Raw genomic sequence first — 17,824 nt, 5'->3', positions numbered from 1 at the left:
CGGGACACGTAGGCGATATAAGTTTGTTAATTTCGAATTGATACGTTAGACGGTTTGGCCGCCATCTTGGATTTAAGAAAAATATTAAATAATGTTTTCTCTGGAACCGCTGAACCAAACGAATCAAAAATTTGTAATTATCATCTACCATCGTGTATGCACGCATGGTAAAAATTATGACATCACACGTCACATGGTTTGGCGGCCATCTTGGATAGAAAAACGCACCTTTACCGATTAACACGAAACTTTACAAACGTGTTCCAATACCCAGTTGGAAGCAGAATGTAAATTTCTGATGTCATAGGTCACATGGTTTGTCAGCCATCTTGGATTGAAAATGAATAAATTTTAAAAATCTTCTTCTCCAGAAAGGCAAGACAGATTAAGCCGAAACTTCACACATATATTCCCCATGAGGTCCTTTCTCAAGTTTGTTAATTTGTTCTTGATTGGTCACATGGTTTGGCGGCCATCTTGAATTTACCTTAAAACCTTCAAACATCTTCTTCTCCAGAACACCTAATCTGATCAAGGGGAAACTTCACACCCCTATTGCACATGAGTAGGGAATACAAGTTTGTTAATTTCTAATTGATAGGTCACATGGTTTGGCAGCCATGTTGAATTTAAGAAAAATATTAAATAATGTTTTCTCTGGAACTGCTTAACCTATCGAAGCGAAAATTTGCGTCTGTCATCCTCCATGATATCTGCATACATGGTAAAAATTATGAGGTCACAAGTCACATGGTTTGGCCGCCATCTTAGATTGAAGGATAAATATTAATTCATGTTTACTCTGGAACCACTACTTCTATATATGCGAAACTTCATATTTATAATTTAGGCTACATGTGAAACAAAAGTTTAAAATTTCAACCTGATCGGCCACGTGGTTTGGCAGCCAGAATTATTTAATTATTTGAATCTGGTCGCCAGTAATAAGGAAATTGAACGCTTTATGCTGCCCGGTTCGTAACTCGTCTGTTCCGCGCCGTCTCGAAGCAGGCCTGTGTTTGTATCACCATTAACTAATGTTTTCTCTGGCACCGCTTATCCGATAAATGCGAAACTTTGCGACTATGATTTAAGTCTCACGTTGTGTCAGTTGTGTCAAAGGCGGACGGACTGGGTACCCGGTCATCACTGCCAGCAGTTATAAAGTGGCAGTTCTAGTTATTATTATTATTCCGCCGGCATTTTGCACCCTTTTTCGCTTAAAAAATCATTTTCTCTGGGACGCTAAGTCCGATCGACAGGAAATTTTCACCATAGTATGCATCTTTTTGATAGCACAATCGCGTTATAATTATGACGTCATTGGTCACGTGGTGCGGGCGCCATCTTGAAAAAACCGAAAAACTTTGGACCTCTGTATCTCTGAAACTTTCTAGGGTAAAAATGTTTTCGCTTCATGAATTTTATTAAGCTCCCGATGGGGAACACGTGTGATTTTTCTTGACGTCAGAAGTGAAGCGATACACCGGTGAAAATTCGTCAAGTAGAACGCCATGTAGGAAAAATCTGAAAAATTCTGAGCATCATCTACACCAAAATTCATCGTCAAAAATGTTTTTTTTTTTACGTCATCGATGACTTAATTTGGCCGCCATCTTGTTTTTTAGTGTTTTTTTTAAAAAATCTTCTTCTCCAGAATGGCTGGACAGATTAAGGCGAAACTTTACAGGTACATTCCCCCTGAGGTCCTCTTTCAAGTTTGTTAATTTGTTGTTGATACGTCACATGGTTTGGCGGCCATCTTGAAAAAACCCTAAAACCTTCAAACATCTTCTTCTCCAGAAGCACTGGTCCAATGAAGGCGAGATTTCAGAACTATATTCGTGACATGTATTCGATGCAAGTTTGTTAATTTCAAAGTGATAGGTCACATGGTTTGGCCGCCATGTTGGATTTAAGAAAAATATTAAATAATGTTTTCTCTGGAATTTCATAAGCCATCGAAGCGAAAATTTGCAAGTGCCTTCCTCCCTCAAGTCTGCATACATGGTAAAAAAATTTTTACCTCAGAAGTCACATGGTTTGGCGGCCATCTTGGATAGAAAAATAGACCTTATCCGATTTACACGAAACTTCACACACTTGTTCGGGTCGACGATGGAAAGCAGAATTTAAATTTATGATATCATAGGTCACAAGGTTCGGCAGCCATCTTGGATTGAAAATGAATAAATTTTAAAAATCTTCTTCTCCAGAAGGGCAAGATAGATTAAGACAAAACTTCAGAAATATATTCCCCATGAGGTCCTTTCTCAAGTTTGTTAATTTGTTCTTGATCGGTCACATGGTTTGGCGGCCATCTTGAAAAAACCCGAAAACCTTCAAACATCTTCTTCTCCAGAAGCGTTGGCCCAATGAAGGGGAGATTTCAGAACTGTATTCGGGACAGGAAGGCGATATAAGTTTGTTAATTTCGAATTGATAAGTCACATGGTTTGGCCGCCATCTTGGATTTAAGAAAAATATTAAATAATGTTTTCTCTGGAACCGCTTAACCAAACGAATCGAAAATTTGTAATTATCGTCGAGAGGGCAGTATGCACGCATGGTAAAAATTATGACGTCACATGTCACATGGTTTGGCGGCCATCTTGGATAGAAAAACGCACCTTTACCGATTAACACGAAACTTTACAAACGTGTTCCAATACCCAGTTGGAAGCAGAATGTAAATTTCTGATGTCATAGGTCACATGGTTCGTCAGCCATCTTGGATTGAAAAACAATATCTTCAAACGTCTTTTTCTCTGAAGCGGCTAAACAGATCCAGGCGAAACTCCACCACTATGACCGCCTCTCCATGACGAATAAAAAGTTCTCACCCCCTTTTGAGGTACGATGCAACGTTTGGCAGCCATATTGGATTGAAGGAAAAATATTAATTAATGTTTACTCTGGAACTACTGCACCAATAAATGTGAAACATCAAGTTTATGGTGGAACGCTCATGCGGAATGAGGGTTTGAAATTTCAACGGGATCGGGCCCAGGGTTTGGCAGCCATGTTGGTTTTAAGAAAAATATTAAATAATGTTTTCTCTGGAACTGCTTAACCGAGCGAAGCGAAAATTTGCGCTTATCGTCTACGTTCGGGTTTGCCAATGTGCTGAAAATTATGACGTCTTAAGTCACATGGTTTGGCCGCGATCTTGGATTGAAGGATAAATATTAATTAATATTTACTCTCGAACCGCTGCTTCTATATATACGAAACTTCACATTTGTAATTTAGCCGACATGCGAAACAAAAGTTTAAAATTTCAACATGATCGGTCACACGGTTTGGCAGCCAGAATTATTTAATTATTTGAATCTGGTCGCCAGTAATAAGGAAATTGAACGCTTTGTGCTGCCCGGTTCGTAACTCGTCTGTTCCGCGCCGTCTCGAAGCAGGCCTGTGTTTGTATCACCATTAAATAATGTTTTCTCTGGCACCGCTTATCCGATAAATGCGAAACTTTGCGACTATGATTTAAGTCTCACGTTGTGTCAGTTGTGTCAAAGGCGGACGGACTGGGTACCCGGTCATCACTGCCAGCAGTTATAAAGTGGCAGTTCTAGTTTATTATTATTATTATTATAATTTTTTTTTTTTTTTTTTTTTTTTACGGGTGCGTACTAGTTGTTACAATGGAGGAAAGGGCGATAACGTTGTCGGTTCGCGGCGGTTACTGGTTCATGAAAAAGGCCGCAAATGGCGACACCACCAAAGTCGGAGAATTGGTATAATGGTGACAAGGGGGATAACATTATTGGTTCACGGTGGTTCCTAGTTCAAAAGATAAAGTTTTTAAAGTTTAAAATGTTTTCGACCACGAATGCATAATTAGATTCATTAAAGATGCTTACAAATAAAAAAAAATGACAACACCAGGTACCGTTTCCAATTTATTAAAGAATGCATTTTAAAGTCCCTTAACTATACCGTACCATACCACGAAACGAAAAATAAATCGACAACAACAACAACAGTAACATAATCATCATCATATACCATTTCAATTTTTTATTAAACAAACACAGCACATGTAACTTTGCAAAATGATGACGATGAGGTGTGCCGGGTGTAATACGTCTTGAAAGTTCATATTACCCCCTGGTCAAGCGGCTGAATGAGGGAGGTGGCGTTCGGCAGCAGGAATGTGACCTCAACGTTTGGGTAAGCACCGTTCAGGTCCGTGCGGTGGCCAGCAGTGTTGTCAAGCAGCAGGAGTACCTTGAACGAAAGGTTCTTTCCTGCCAGGTACCTCTTGCCCTTAGGAACGAAACGGTTATGGAACCAGTCCATAAAATGTTCAGACGTCACCCACGAATATGCGGGGCAATTTCCCACAAATGTAGGAGCATGTCGCAAGTTATCAACCGCGAATATGCGGAACCCGCGAATGTTGGAACCACAAATGTCGGGGTCTGGGTGTACGATGTATTTAATATTGTGTCACCACAATCACCTCGTTTGAAATTGTCTTACTTTGGAACCTCCTTATCATTCATTAGTCATTAATAAATGGCTATCTCAGAATTTTGGTGTATTTTGTGTCATTGACAAACTCTCGAATAGCGTTTTTACCACGTTTGTAAAAATAAATAAAACTAGAACTGCCACTTTATAACTGCTGGCAGTGATGACCGGGTACCCAGTCCGTCCGCCTTTGACACAACTGACACAACGTGAGACTTAAATCATAGTCGCAAAGTTTCGCATTTATCGGATAAGCGGTGCCAGAGAAAACATTAGTTAATGGTGATACAAACACAGGCCTGCTTCGAGACGGCGCGGAACAGACGAGTTACGAACCGGGCAGCATAAAGCGTTCAATTTCCTTATTACTGGCGACCAGATTCAAATAATTAAATAATTCTGGCTGCCAAACCACGTGGCCGATCAGGTTGAAATTTTAAACTTTTGTTTCACATGTAGCCTAAATTATAAATATGAAGTTTCGCATATATAGAAGTAGTGGTTCCAGAGTAAACATGAATTAATATTTATCCTTCAATCTAAGATGGCGGCCAAACCATGTGACTTGTGACCTCATAATTTTTACCATGTATGCAGATATCATGGAGGATGACAGACGCAAATTTTCGCTTCGATAGGTTAAGCAGTTCCAGAGAAAACATTATTTAATATTTTTCTTAAATTCAACATGGCTGCCAAACCATGTGACCTATCAATTAGAAATTAACAAACTTGTATTCCCTACTCATGTGCAATAGGGGTGTGAAGTTTCCCCTTGATCAGATTAGGTGTTCTGGAGAAGATGTTTGAAGGTTTTAAGGTAAATTCAAGATGGCCGCCAAACCATGTGACCAATCAAGAACAAATTAACAAACTTGAGAAAGGACCTCATGGGGAATATATGTGTGAAGTTTCGGCTTAATCTGTCTTGCCTTTCTGGAGAAGAAGATTTTTAAAATTTATTCATTTTCAATCCAAGATGGCTGACAAACCATGTGACCTATGACATCAGAAATTTACATTCTGCTTCCAACTGGGTATTGGAACACGTTTGTAAAGTTTCGTGTTAATCGGTAAAGGTGCGTTTTTCTATCCAAGATGGCCGCCAAACCATGTGACGTGTGATGTCATAATTTTTACCATGCGTGCATACACGATGGTAGATGATAATTACAAATTTTCGATTCGTTTGGTTCAGCGGTTCCAGAGAAAACATTATTTAATATTTTTCTTAAATCCAAGATGGCGGCCAAACCGTCTAACGTATCATTTCGAAATTAACAAACTTATATCGCCTACGTGTCCCGAATATAGTTCTGAAATCTCCCCTTCATCCGACCAGCGCTTCTGGAGAAGAAGATGTTTGAAGGTTTTAGGGTTTTTTCAAGATGGCCGCCGAACCATGTGACCGATCAAGAACAAATTAACAAACTTGAGAAAGGACCTCATGGGGAATGTATGTGTGAAGTTTCGTCTTCATCTGTCTTGCCCTTCTGGAGAAGAAGATTTTTAAAATTTATTCATTTTCAATCCAAGATGGCTGCCGAACCTTGTGACCTATGATATCATAAATTTAAATTCTGCTTTCCATCGTCGACCCGAACAAGTGTGTGAAGTTTCGTGTAAATCGGATAAAGTCGATTTTTCTATCCAAGATGGCCGCCAAACCATGTGACTTCTGAGGTAAAATTTTTTTACCATGTATGCAGACTTGAGGGAGGAAGGCACTTGCAAATTTTCGCTTTGATGGCTTATGAAATACCAGAGAAAACATTATTTAATATTTTTCTTAAATCCAACGTGGCGGCCAAACCATGTGACCTATCACTTTGAAATTAACAAACTTGCATCGCATACATGTCACGAATATAGTTCTGAAATCTCGCCTTCATTGGACCAGCGCTTCTGGAGAAGAAGATGTTTGAAGGTTTTAAGGTTTTTTCAAGATGGCCACCAAACCATGTGACGTATGAACAACAAATTAACAAACTTGAAAGAGGACCTCAGGGGGAATGTGCCTGTAAAGTTTCGCCTCAATCTGCACAGCCGTTCTGGAGAAGAAGATTTTTTTAAAAAAACACAAAAAAACAAGATGGCGGCCGAATTACGTCACTGATGACGTCAAAATATTTTTTTTCTACGATGAATTTTTGTGTAGATGATGCTCAAGAAATTTCAAATTTTTGCCATGTGGCGTTCTACTTGACGAATTTTTACTGGGATACCTCTTCACTGATGACGTCACGAAAAATCACACGTATACCCGAGAGGGAGCTTGTTCAAATGTATCAAGCGAAATTTTTTTACACTAGAAGGTTTCCGAGATACAGAGGTCCAAAGTTGATCTGTTTTTTCAAGATGGCGCCCGTATCACGTGACCTATGACGTCATAATTAGCAATTATGTATGCTACCAAAAAAGATACATATCTGGTGAAAAATTTGTGTCGATTGGTCTTACCATTTCTGAGAAAATGGCATTTAAAGCGAAAAAAACTGGAAATTTTGCAAATTTACGGCGGAAGAAAAATAATAATAAAAATAATAATAACTAGAACTGCCACTTTATAACTGCTGGCAGTGATGACCGGGTACCCAGTCCGTCCGCCTTTGATACAACATGGGACTTTCTGCAGATGACAGTCGCAAAGTTTGGCATTGAAAGGATAAGCGGTGCCAGAGAAAACATTATTTAATAGTGATACAAACACAGGCCTGCTTCGAGACGGCACGGAACAGATGAGTTACGAACCGGGCAGCACAAAGCATTCAATTTCGTTATTACTGGCTTCCAGATTCAAATAATTAAATAATTCTGGCTCCCAAACCGCGTGACCGATCAGGTTGAAATTTTAAACTTTTATTTCGCATGTCACCTGAATTATAAATCTGAAGTTTCGCATATATAGAGGCAGCGGTTCCAGAGTAAACATTAATTAATATTTATCCTTCAATCCAAGATGGCGGCCAAACCATGTGACTTGTGATGTCATAATTTGCACCACGTGTGCAAACACGATGGTGGATGATAACTGCAAATTTTCGCTTCTCCAGGTTAAGCAGTTCCAGAGAAAACATTATTTAATATTTTTCTTAAAACCAACATGGCTGCCAAACCCTGGGCCCGATCGCGTTGAAATTTCAAACCCTCATTCCGCATGAGCGTTCCACCATAAACTTGATGTTTCACATTTATTGATGCAGTAGTTCCAGAGTAAACATTAATTAATATTTTTCCTTCAATCCAATATGGCTGCCAAACGTTGCATCGTACCTCAAAAGGGGTGGGAACTTTTATTCGTCATGGAGAGGCGGTCATAGTGGTGGAGTTTCGCCTGGATCTGTTCAGCCGTTTCAGAGAAAAAGACGTTTGAAGATATTGTTTTTCAATCCAAGATGGCTGACGAACCATGTGACCTATGACATCAGAAATGTATATTCTGCTTCCAACTGGGTATTGGAACACGTACGTGAAGTTTCGTGTTAATCGGTAAAGGTGCGTTTTTCAATCCAAGATGGCCGCCAAACCATGTGACGTGTGACATCATAATTTTTACCAAGCGTGCATACTGCCTGCTAGATGATAATTACAAATTTTCGATTCGTTTGGTTAAGCGGTTCCAGAGAAAACATTATTTAATATTTTTCTGAAATCCAAGATGGCGGCCAAACCATGTGACTTATCAATTCGAAATTAACAAACTTATATCGCCTTCCTGTCCCGAATATAGTTCTGAAATCTCCCCTTCATTGGGCCAACGCTTCTGGAGAAGAAGATGTTTGAAGGTTTTCGGGTTTTTTCAAGATGGCCGCCAAACCATGTGACCGATCAAAAACAAATTAACAAACTTGAGAAAGGACCTCATGGGGAATATATCTGTGAAGTTTCGTCTTCATCTGTCTTGCCCTTCTGGAGAAGAAGATTTTTAAAATTTATTCATTTTCAATCCAAGATGGCTGCCGAACCTTGTGACCGAGGATATCATGAATTTAAATTCTGCTTTCCATCGTCGACCCGAACAAGTGTGTGAAGTTTTGTGTAAATCGGATAAAGTCTATTTTTCTATCCAAGATGGCCGCCAAACCATGTGACTTCTGAGGTAAAAATTTTTACCATGTATGCAGACTTGAGCGAGGAAGGCACTTGCAAATTTTCGCTTCGATGGCTTATGAAATACCAGAGAAAACTTTATTTAATATTTTTCTTAAATCCAACATGGCGGCCAAACCATGTGACCTATCACTTTGAAATTAACAAACTTGCATCGCATACATGTCACGAATATAGTTCTGAAATCTCGCCTTCATTGGACCAGCGCTTCTGGAGAAGAAGATGTTTGAAGGTTTTAGGGTTTTTTCAAGATGGCCGCCAAACCATGTGACGTATCAACAACAAATTAACAAACTTGAAAGAGGACCTCAGGGGGAATGTGCGTGTAAAGTTTCGCCTTAATCTGCATAGCCGTTCTGGAGAAGAAGATTTTAAAAAAAAAAACACTAAAAAACAAGATGGCGGCCGAATTACGTCATCGATGACGTCAAAAAAACATTTTCGTCAGTGATTTTTGGCGTAGATGATGCTCAGAATTTTTCAGATTTTTCCCATATGGCGTTCTACTTGACGAATTTTCACCGGTATATCGCTTCACCTATGACGTCACGAAAAATCACACGTGTTCCCCATAGGGAGCTTAGTAAAATGTATCAAACGAAAATTTTTTCCATTGCACGGTTTCCGAGATACAGATGTCCAAAGTTTATCGCTTTTTTCAAGATGGCGACCGTACCACGTGACCAATGACGTCATAATTATAACGTGATTGTGCTATCAAAAAAGATACATACTATGGTGAAAATTTCCTGTCGATCGGACTTAGTGTTCCAGAGAAAATGATTTTTAAAGCGAAAAAGGGTGCAAAATGCCGGCGGAAGAATAATAATAATAATGCGTAATAATAAACAGAAGAAAAACAATAGGGTACCCTGTACTCACAGGGTACCCTAATAATAATAAACAGAAGAAAAACAATAGGTTATCCAGTCCATTTGACTGGATACCCTAATAAAACCTGCTTTAGATTTCCACCAATTGCGCTTTTCGTTGCCTCCAATTTTCCGTGTACGTTTTCTTCACATAATATGTGCATTTGCATGTCCATGTAAATGTGAAGTACAGTTTGTTTGTAAATCCTGTATTTGCACACTAATTCATCCTTGAAATCTCGGGTGAAAACCCAAATTACCAACAACAACCTTCAATTTTTTGTCGCCGGTTTTTGCATAATAGGTCACAGGTTGAAGGTATTTTTGGGTTCATCGGCGGTTCGAAGGTATATTTGGGTTCGTATAGTAGGCAGCTGCCTCGATCATTTCTGAACAAAATATGTGTTACCTCGTTTCCTCTGCATGGATTGTATTCAAAACGTACCTTTCTTTCCACAAAACTAAAGGCGCTGTCACACCTTGACGATTTAGCCAGCAATGGCAACGTATAATAATGTATGTAAAACGTTGGCGTACGCTGAAATTTTGATGTTTTTAAAAAAGTTTTGGTCGTATGTATAACACATTAGTAACGGGCACAGAACGTTTCGTTGTCTTATAGATAACTTATACCAACGAATGCTTAGCCTGTTGTCGGTGTTCACAACCTATGCCCAACGATAGTTTAACTTAGGCATAGCGCGCTGCACGTATCGCTGAAGAACTCGTGGCGTATTCTGTTAAAGACCTGCCGCACGCCGATTTAAATCATAACCGCCTGAAAATTGAAAGTGTCAACCACACAGTCACACCTTGACGATTTAGCCAGCGTATGCCGAACTATGAAAAATTTGCTGAACCAAGCTGGCACACGTCGAATACGTTATGGGTAAGTTGTGTATACGTTAAGAGCACGCTGAAAAACGATGAAGTATGCTGTCATATTTCGTGGTACGTCTCGTACGTCGTGAACTTTCAAGCATGCTGAAAATTTTATGACTTACTCGCCGTATGGCTCACACGTTCCGCTACCCTGGGAATAAGTTGTAGGCACGATATGCGATTGTTGACACACGTCGACACAAGTTCCTTTAAGTTACTCATAAGTCGAAACACGTCTAGGTAATGTTTAGCATACCCAAAACTTATTTTCTCCATCAAGGCACATTTTCTTTTTTTCTCCTTGGCTCCGTGAAGGCACGTGACGAAATATCTGAAGTTGTTGTTTTTTTTAATTATTATTATTATTTTTTTAGTCTATCACGAATTTTAAAATATATTCAGACATTTGCTTTTAGTTTCGACGTTGACGTGACAATATCCTCAAACAGAAAATATTCACAGAGGAGGAACTAAGAATAAGACATGAGCAAACTAAAGAGGCAATCGGACGTGACGTAACGGCACGTGACGAAATATCGGAAGTTATTGTTGTTTTTTTTTTAAACGCTGCCAATACGCCATTATACAGTAGCTGTAAATTAGAAACACGTTCAGCAAGTTCTGTGGTCGTCCGGAAGACGTCAATCAAATACGTCTACATACGTCAATATGCGTTGGAGGTACATTACACATAGGTTCAAAGCATGTTACTCATAGGTTAGAAACAAGTTTTGGGTACGCTAAGCATTACCTCGACGTGTTTCGACTTATGAGTAACTTACAAGTAACGTGCCTCGACGTGTCAACGATCGCATAACATGCCTACAACTTATGGCCAGCGTAGCGGAACGTGTGAGTCATATGCTGGCATACGTCGTGAAATTTCAAGCATGCTAAAATTTGAGGACAACGGCTAAGTACAACGATGATAGCCAGCGTACTACGACGTATGGCAGTGTTTTTCAGTGTGCTCTTAACGTATACAAACTTACCCATAACGTATTCGACATGTGCCAGCGTTTTAGACAAATTTTTCATAAGTCGGCATACGCTGGCTAAATCGTCAAGGTGTGACAGCGCCTTAAGCTTGGGCGGAAGAATTGATTGCCCGGTTAGAATCGATTCCCTCGATCAGAACTGGGAATCAAATCCTGAATTATGTGATTACCCGCCTATGTGGTTCTAATTCTCCAGTCACACAAGGATACACAAGGAACTTTGACACAGGAGAAGGCCATTCGTCCCATCATTCCTGCGCTAACCAACCCCAATATAGTTAACCGTCCACACAAACCAATATCCCCATACCGGTCTCTCTCCATTGCATCCAGGTACCTATCCAAATACCATTTAAACCGATCCACCCCCTTGACTGCCACAACCCTCCCAGGGAGACAATTCCATGCATTAACAACTCTCCAACTCAAAGACCCCTGCCTTGAAACTGTCCTAACTCTCATCTTCTTTACTATCAAGTTTTGGCCCCTTATCCTAACACTGTCCACACTGCTCAAAAACTCCACTGTGCCTTCATTATCTTAAACGTCTCTATCAGATCCCCCCACAATCGCCTCCTTACCATTGTATAAAGTTCTGTCTCCTTCAAACATTCCTCAGAGCTTAGTTTAGTTAGCCCTGGGGTGTGTTCAGTTACCAAGCAGCTCGCTAGATAGTGCTCACGGTTTTGAATAGAATGTTTGGTTCAGTGCTTAAGTCACTTGATGAGCACTCTACAAACAACTCCACATCGAGTTGCTCACCGCTGTACCTGCTCAGGCAGCGATATTCTTCCTCAGATATGGTGACCAAAATTGCACATAATATTCTCGATGAGGCCTCACCAATTTCCAATACAGTGCCAGAAACTACCTCCCTCGATCTATAATTATCCCCCTGCAAATACATCCCAAAACCATTTTTGCTTTACATAGAGCTGCTTGGTACTATGCTGCCTGCTGTATCAATAACTGTATCCCTGTAACAATAACCCTGTATCAATAACCGATTTGATTCCGATAATGCCTTATCTCACTTCGTCCATCGAGAAGCGTTTCTTTTGTTCAGTAAATTATATCAAAAGCCTCTCCTGTCATACGATTTCACAATCTGAATACAAAGAACGCTTGATGGATATAATTTGAATGGATAAACGCCAGAGGTATGAGGTCATTAACACTTAATTAGGGGCAGATAGAATAGAACTTTAGAGGGGATTAACTCATGAATAATTTAGCAGCTAAATTATGACCATGTGATCAATCCATTGAAGAGGGCTGGGATTAGGATTAGCTCATTGATCCAGAATGATGATGCCCGCAGTCCAGATGTAGAGTTTTGTGGACCGCATGCGTGCTGTCTGCCTTTGCCTCTCTAAAAATGTATCTGCCTGTATCTCCTCTCTCACTCGCTCTTTCTCTCCCTCTTTCTCATCTATTATTCCTTGGAGTACATCTTCATATCAGATTTTAACCTATCAAAGTTTATTTTGATGAGGTTGTCAAACGATGCTGACGAACAGTTAAGAGAAATCAAATTTCTATTCTTTTCTGCAGACAACGTTCTCCAAACTTACCACAGATATAACTCTAAAATATGTTAAAACTCCACTTACCTGAAAATATATCACTTAGTTAATAAACGAACACTTCAATCCTTGTGTTTTGTAAACCGTATGGGATCTGATCAATTTTGAAAAACCCCCAGTATTACCTCCTACACTTACATTGTGACACACATGCACGTAACACACCCCCGCACACACACACACACACACACACACACACACACACACACACACACACACACACACACACACACACACACACACACACACACAAAGAAACCCAACTACCTCACAAATACCAGCCAATAACCTGTCTACCAACAACATATATACTTTTAACACGAATCTTCACAGAAACGATGTACCACCACCTAACGCAACAAGGAGGCCTGGAGGCAGAATAGAAGGGATGCAAGAGAAGATGTTCTGGAACAATATACCACTCACTACTAAACAAGACCATACTTGAAAACTGCAATACAAGAACAACCAAATTGTCCACAGCCTTGGTAGACTATAAAAATGCTTTTGACAGTGTCACACATTCATGATTATAAAGTGCATGCAAATGTACAAGATAAATCCCGAAATAATCAAGCTAATTGAGAAAGCATGGATCTATGGAATACCACACTGATCCTGCAGCACTCAGAAGTGCACAATCGAAATACCAGGAGTGAAGATATGATGCAGGATCTTCCAGGGAGACAGTCCCCCCCTCCTGTTTTGCCTTTTGGATTAATTGAGTAACATCATTAATGAGCAAGGACACAGATACACTCTAACATCCAATAAGTACATCCAAAGAATCTAAGGCGACTCATCTATGTACATTGATGATTTAAAACTCTTTTCACCGAAAAACAAAAAATTGGCAGAACAACTGAAATTGGTGAAACGGTACTCTTGACAACATCCAAATGGAATTTGGCCTAGATAAGTGTGCCAAGTGCACATTCGTGCAAGGTCGACCAACAAAAACGGACAACATAAAAATTGACTGAGATACAACAACACAGAAGCCAGACAATGATGCATCTTACAAATCTTGGAGTAGAAGAGGGCCACCGAATATGTCATTAAAAATGCGCGAAACAATTACCAAAGAATATCCGTATAGACCAAGGCTAATCCCGAAAACACCTCTCCCCAACGAAGAAAATCAAAGCCATAAACCAACTTGTAGTACCAATGTTCCAATGCAGCTGCGGAAGCGTAAACTGGCCACAAGTGGAAATCAAAAAACTAGCTATCAAAACAAGAAAACTCCTCATTGTCAACAAAATGTTCGACAAAATCAGTGCATTCCAAGAATCTACCTGCTGAGGAAAGAAGAAGGAGGAGGTGGTGGCCTGATGGAATTCCATCAAACACAGAGCGACGACTAGGATTAGCAGAGTCTGTGAAAAGGTCAACAGACTACCAAATACAATTTGAATACAAGCATGGACACAACCCAGAAAAGGTATATCTTACTCACCTTGCAAAAAACTTCCAAAACAGGTGCAAATAGAAGATGTCATGCACAAAATCAAAACAGCAACAAGTACATTCTCAATGATTGCAGAATAAAATTACAACACAAAATACCAACGAAATAAGATGAAAAGTACAAGATATATAATGACAACTGGGAGAAACACAAAAGAGCAGGGGAATAAAAAAAAAAAGAGTTAGATAGATTGGGGATAGACAAAGAAGGATCACTGGAACGGCAAAGAAGAGGTTAAACTCAATTGGGATGATGAATGAATCATTTTAAATGCCCAAGACCAAGGACACTACACAAATGGCTTTAAGAAAATGGCAGGACTGAGCCAATCGGACAAGTGTAGATTTTGCAACATAGAAACTGAAAGCACGACCCACCTCCTATCGGATGTAAAATACTCAAGTCAGAACAGCTGGACATACAAAGGCACAACAAAGTATGTAGAGTAATCCACTGTCGCATCCACAGAAATTTCAATATACCAATTCCACAAAACTCATGGAAACACGAACCAAAGCATTCATCGAAAACAAGGACATAATGCTCATGTACGACATGATGATCCCATCCAGCATGAACATAGAAAACAAAGCACTGCTACCGGGCATAGTACTCAGATACAAAAAGGAAAAGAACGCATTGCTATTTGAGGTTTCAATACCCAGTGATTTTTGGTGATTTGGTGATCAGCATGGCAAAGACAATGTGCTCGCGTGGCAGGCGACACTTTTTGCTGGCAAGTCGTGCAGCAAGCACTGTGATGGGACTCAATCTGTGCCTTGCTGCCTCATCAAATTAGGGGGTTCAATTCAGTTATATTAATGAGCCTAATATGGTCACAAATAAACGAATAGCAGTATATGTTGTTCTCATGAGCCCACAACAAGGGCAAAATCTATATTGACATCTCTGCTTTTGTCTATTTGTGACAATAGGCTTTAATCTCAGTCTGCAAAGGCTTGAAGACCATTCGGATGCCTCCTAGTTTGGAGGTGATGTGTTGGTGTAATTTATGTACATGACATCATTGTCATGTCATAATCAGCGTGCTTCTTTCGTTGAATTTAATGTTCCTGACTGGTGATCAGCAGGACAGAGATAATGTGCTCGTATGGCTGGTGACACTTGTTGCTGTCAGGTCATGCAACAAGTGCTGTGATGGGACTTGATCAGTGCCCTGCTACCTCATCCAGCATCCAGTTAGGGGGTTTGATTCAGATATATGTATATGTATATGTGTATGTAGTATACCATCTATAATTTTTTTCTTTAACAAAATAAATGGGCTGCAGGACTAAATTTGTTTTTAAAGATTATAAATATTACTTGCTCGATCTCCTAACTGCTGTTTCAACTAATTGTATCTATGATGATGTAATAATTGTGGAATGCAGAGGATCACATGGGCATTGATTGTCGATAAATTGGGAACACCTTATGCCTTTTACATTTATGTGCAGGGGTCATCCAGCGATGAGTACGTGCATGAGGAGATGATTCTCAAGGTGGCTGCCATCCACCAAAAGCTCCGGTAAGTCCCAGCCATCCTCCCAAATAACCAGTGAATGTCCTTGCACCACAAAACCACATTGAGTTAGGAAATGGCCAGCAAATTAAACTGTCACATCCATTAGCCTGTCTCCCACGCAGAGGAGAAGGAGTTTCTGCAATCCTGTCTGTCTGTATGTCTGTCTGTCAACTTTTTTTTTTTTTTACCATATGAGCTTATGTCCTCAAATTTACAACAAACCTTTATTTTGAGAATGTGGAGAAAAAAAAATTAAAAATTGGGTAAAAATGTGAAAGGGAAAAGTCACAGCGACTATAAACAGCCCTTATTAGCTTCAAGCTTGTTGAGCATGAGATGGCTGGTTTAAAATTTTTTTTTAATTATTTTTTAAAATCGCTTCTGTGTTTATTTATTAACCATTGAGCTTCAGTGTGTCTATAGACCATATCATTTTATCAATTGAGCTTTTGTCATCAAATCTTCAACAAACCTTTATCATGAAAATATGGAAAACACAAATTAATAAAATTTACAATGTTTTTTGTTTTTTAACTGTCATTTTCATCAAGTTTAGTTCAAGTGAAAAAGCGGACACGGATGGGTTTTGTATTTTGTGATGCTTTCCAGTTTTGATTGTAAATTGAAGGCACTACCAACGAGTATAACTGCCCAAGAGGCAAAGCTCAGGTCCTGACATTTCAAACACCGACTGATCTCCATCCGGGATCAGTCTGTGGTTAACTCCCGTATGAGGACCACTCGGTGGCCAAACCTGAGCCACCAGCTGGACAACTCTACTACATGGTGGTGCCTTCAGTCATACATTTGGAGCTTCTCAAATACAACCAGATCTTTGTGAACTTTTTATTGGGATTTCTCTTGTTGCATATGCACATTATTTTCTCTTATTGCATGTACACAATGGCCTGGCTTCATGTATGGTGAAGGAATCATTTCATATAATTTATAATAATGAGGGTAAAGTAATGGTTTGTACTCCTGTGAACACTCAGTGAACCACATCAAGTGATGCTGCACAAAACATTAAACATTTATTCAGACTGAAAACTGCCTGAGCACTGTTGTTATTGTAGTACACTGAGAGAGGCTATTTTATGAGGTGAGAAAAACGGAAGCATGGACTTTAACAATCCAATAATTGGCAAAAAGCTAAGAAATAGGAGCTATGCAGAATGGGTGCCTTTGGAGCTCAAGATTTTGAAGCCATCTTTCTATTTCAGCTGCTGCGCTACGCCAGGCACGCGCTCGTGCTGCTGTGCTTTTCCCGTACACACGGCTGGCTCAAAACGCACATTCCACATGTTGCCAGGACGTTCTGCTGACACAGCTTTTATTTTTACTGTGGGCCAGCTTGCCAATACTTTTTATGAAATGTCGCGCTATTTCGTATCTTTGAAGTGTGTCCGTGTGACTCTCCTGGTGACATCTACCCAGTTTCCACCCATTTCCACTCAACAGGGTGCCACCCATTGTGGTGTCATGGATGGTGAGTATTTGTGAAGAACTAGAGGGGAGAGAGAAGGTTTTGAGTGCACCTTGTGACACTCATGCTGTCGTGCTCGCCTTGCTCTTTATATACTTGGGAATTGCCAGGAGAGCTATATGGAAGATTCATCGCATAGCAGAGCAGCTTATTCTGGGAAATGCATCTTAGGCATTGCGAGAGGTCAATTGCACGTCGGAACATACCATTACTAGAAGTGCACGCGCCTGCTGCACATGCTTGTCTTTGTTGTGTGGACGTATTTATTATGCTCATAGTAGACCTTTGTGACTGTTTATGATTGTCTCTCCAGTGGGATGGGCTGCATTCAGTTATTGCATTTATAAAACATTATTGTTGATCCTTTCTTTTTTCCTTCAATCCACTGAAATTCTGTGGATTTATTGTG

General features: G+C 39.9%; 1 protein-coding gene across 6 annotated transcripts in view; it reads left to right on the top strand.

Annotated features, from left to right (window-relative positions):
* Positions 1 to 17,824, top strand: part of LOC147014822 (tyrosine-protein phosphatase non-receptor type 21-like) — a 149,476-nt gene that overhangs the window by 88,601 nt on the left and 43,051 nt on the right. For all 6 annotated transcript variants that reach the window (XM_085853124.1, XM_085853126.1, XM_085853123.1 and 3 more), the window contains one exon: positions 15,862 to 15,932. In XM_085853124.1, coding sequence (XP_085709250.1) covers positions 15,862 to 15,932 — 71 coding nt within the window. The remainder of the gene's footprint in view (positions 1 to 15,861; positions 15,933 to 17,824) is intronic.

The sequence above is a fragment of the Eptatretus burgeri genome, chromosome 13 (assembly GCF_056783735.1).
Source record: "Eptatretus burgeri isolate ZD-2024b chromosome 13, Ebu_testis_v1, whole genome shotgun sequence".
Classification (NCBI taxonomy): domain Eukaryota; kingdom Metazoa; phylum Chordata; class Myxini; order Myxiniformes; family Myxinidae; genus Eptatretus; species Eptatretus burgeri.
The sequence above is the reverse complement of the archived record's forward strand: the minus strand, read 5'-3'. Positions and strand labels throughout refer to the sequence as shown.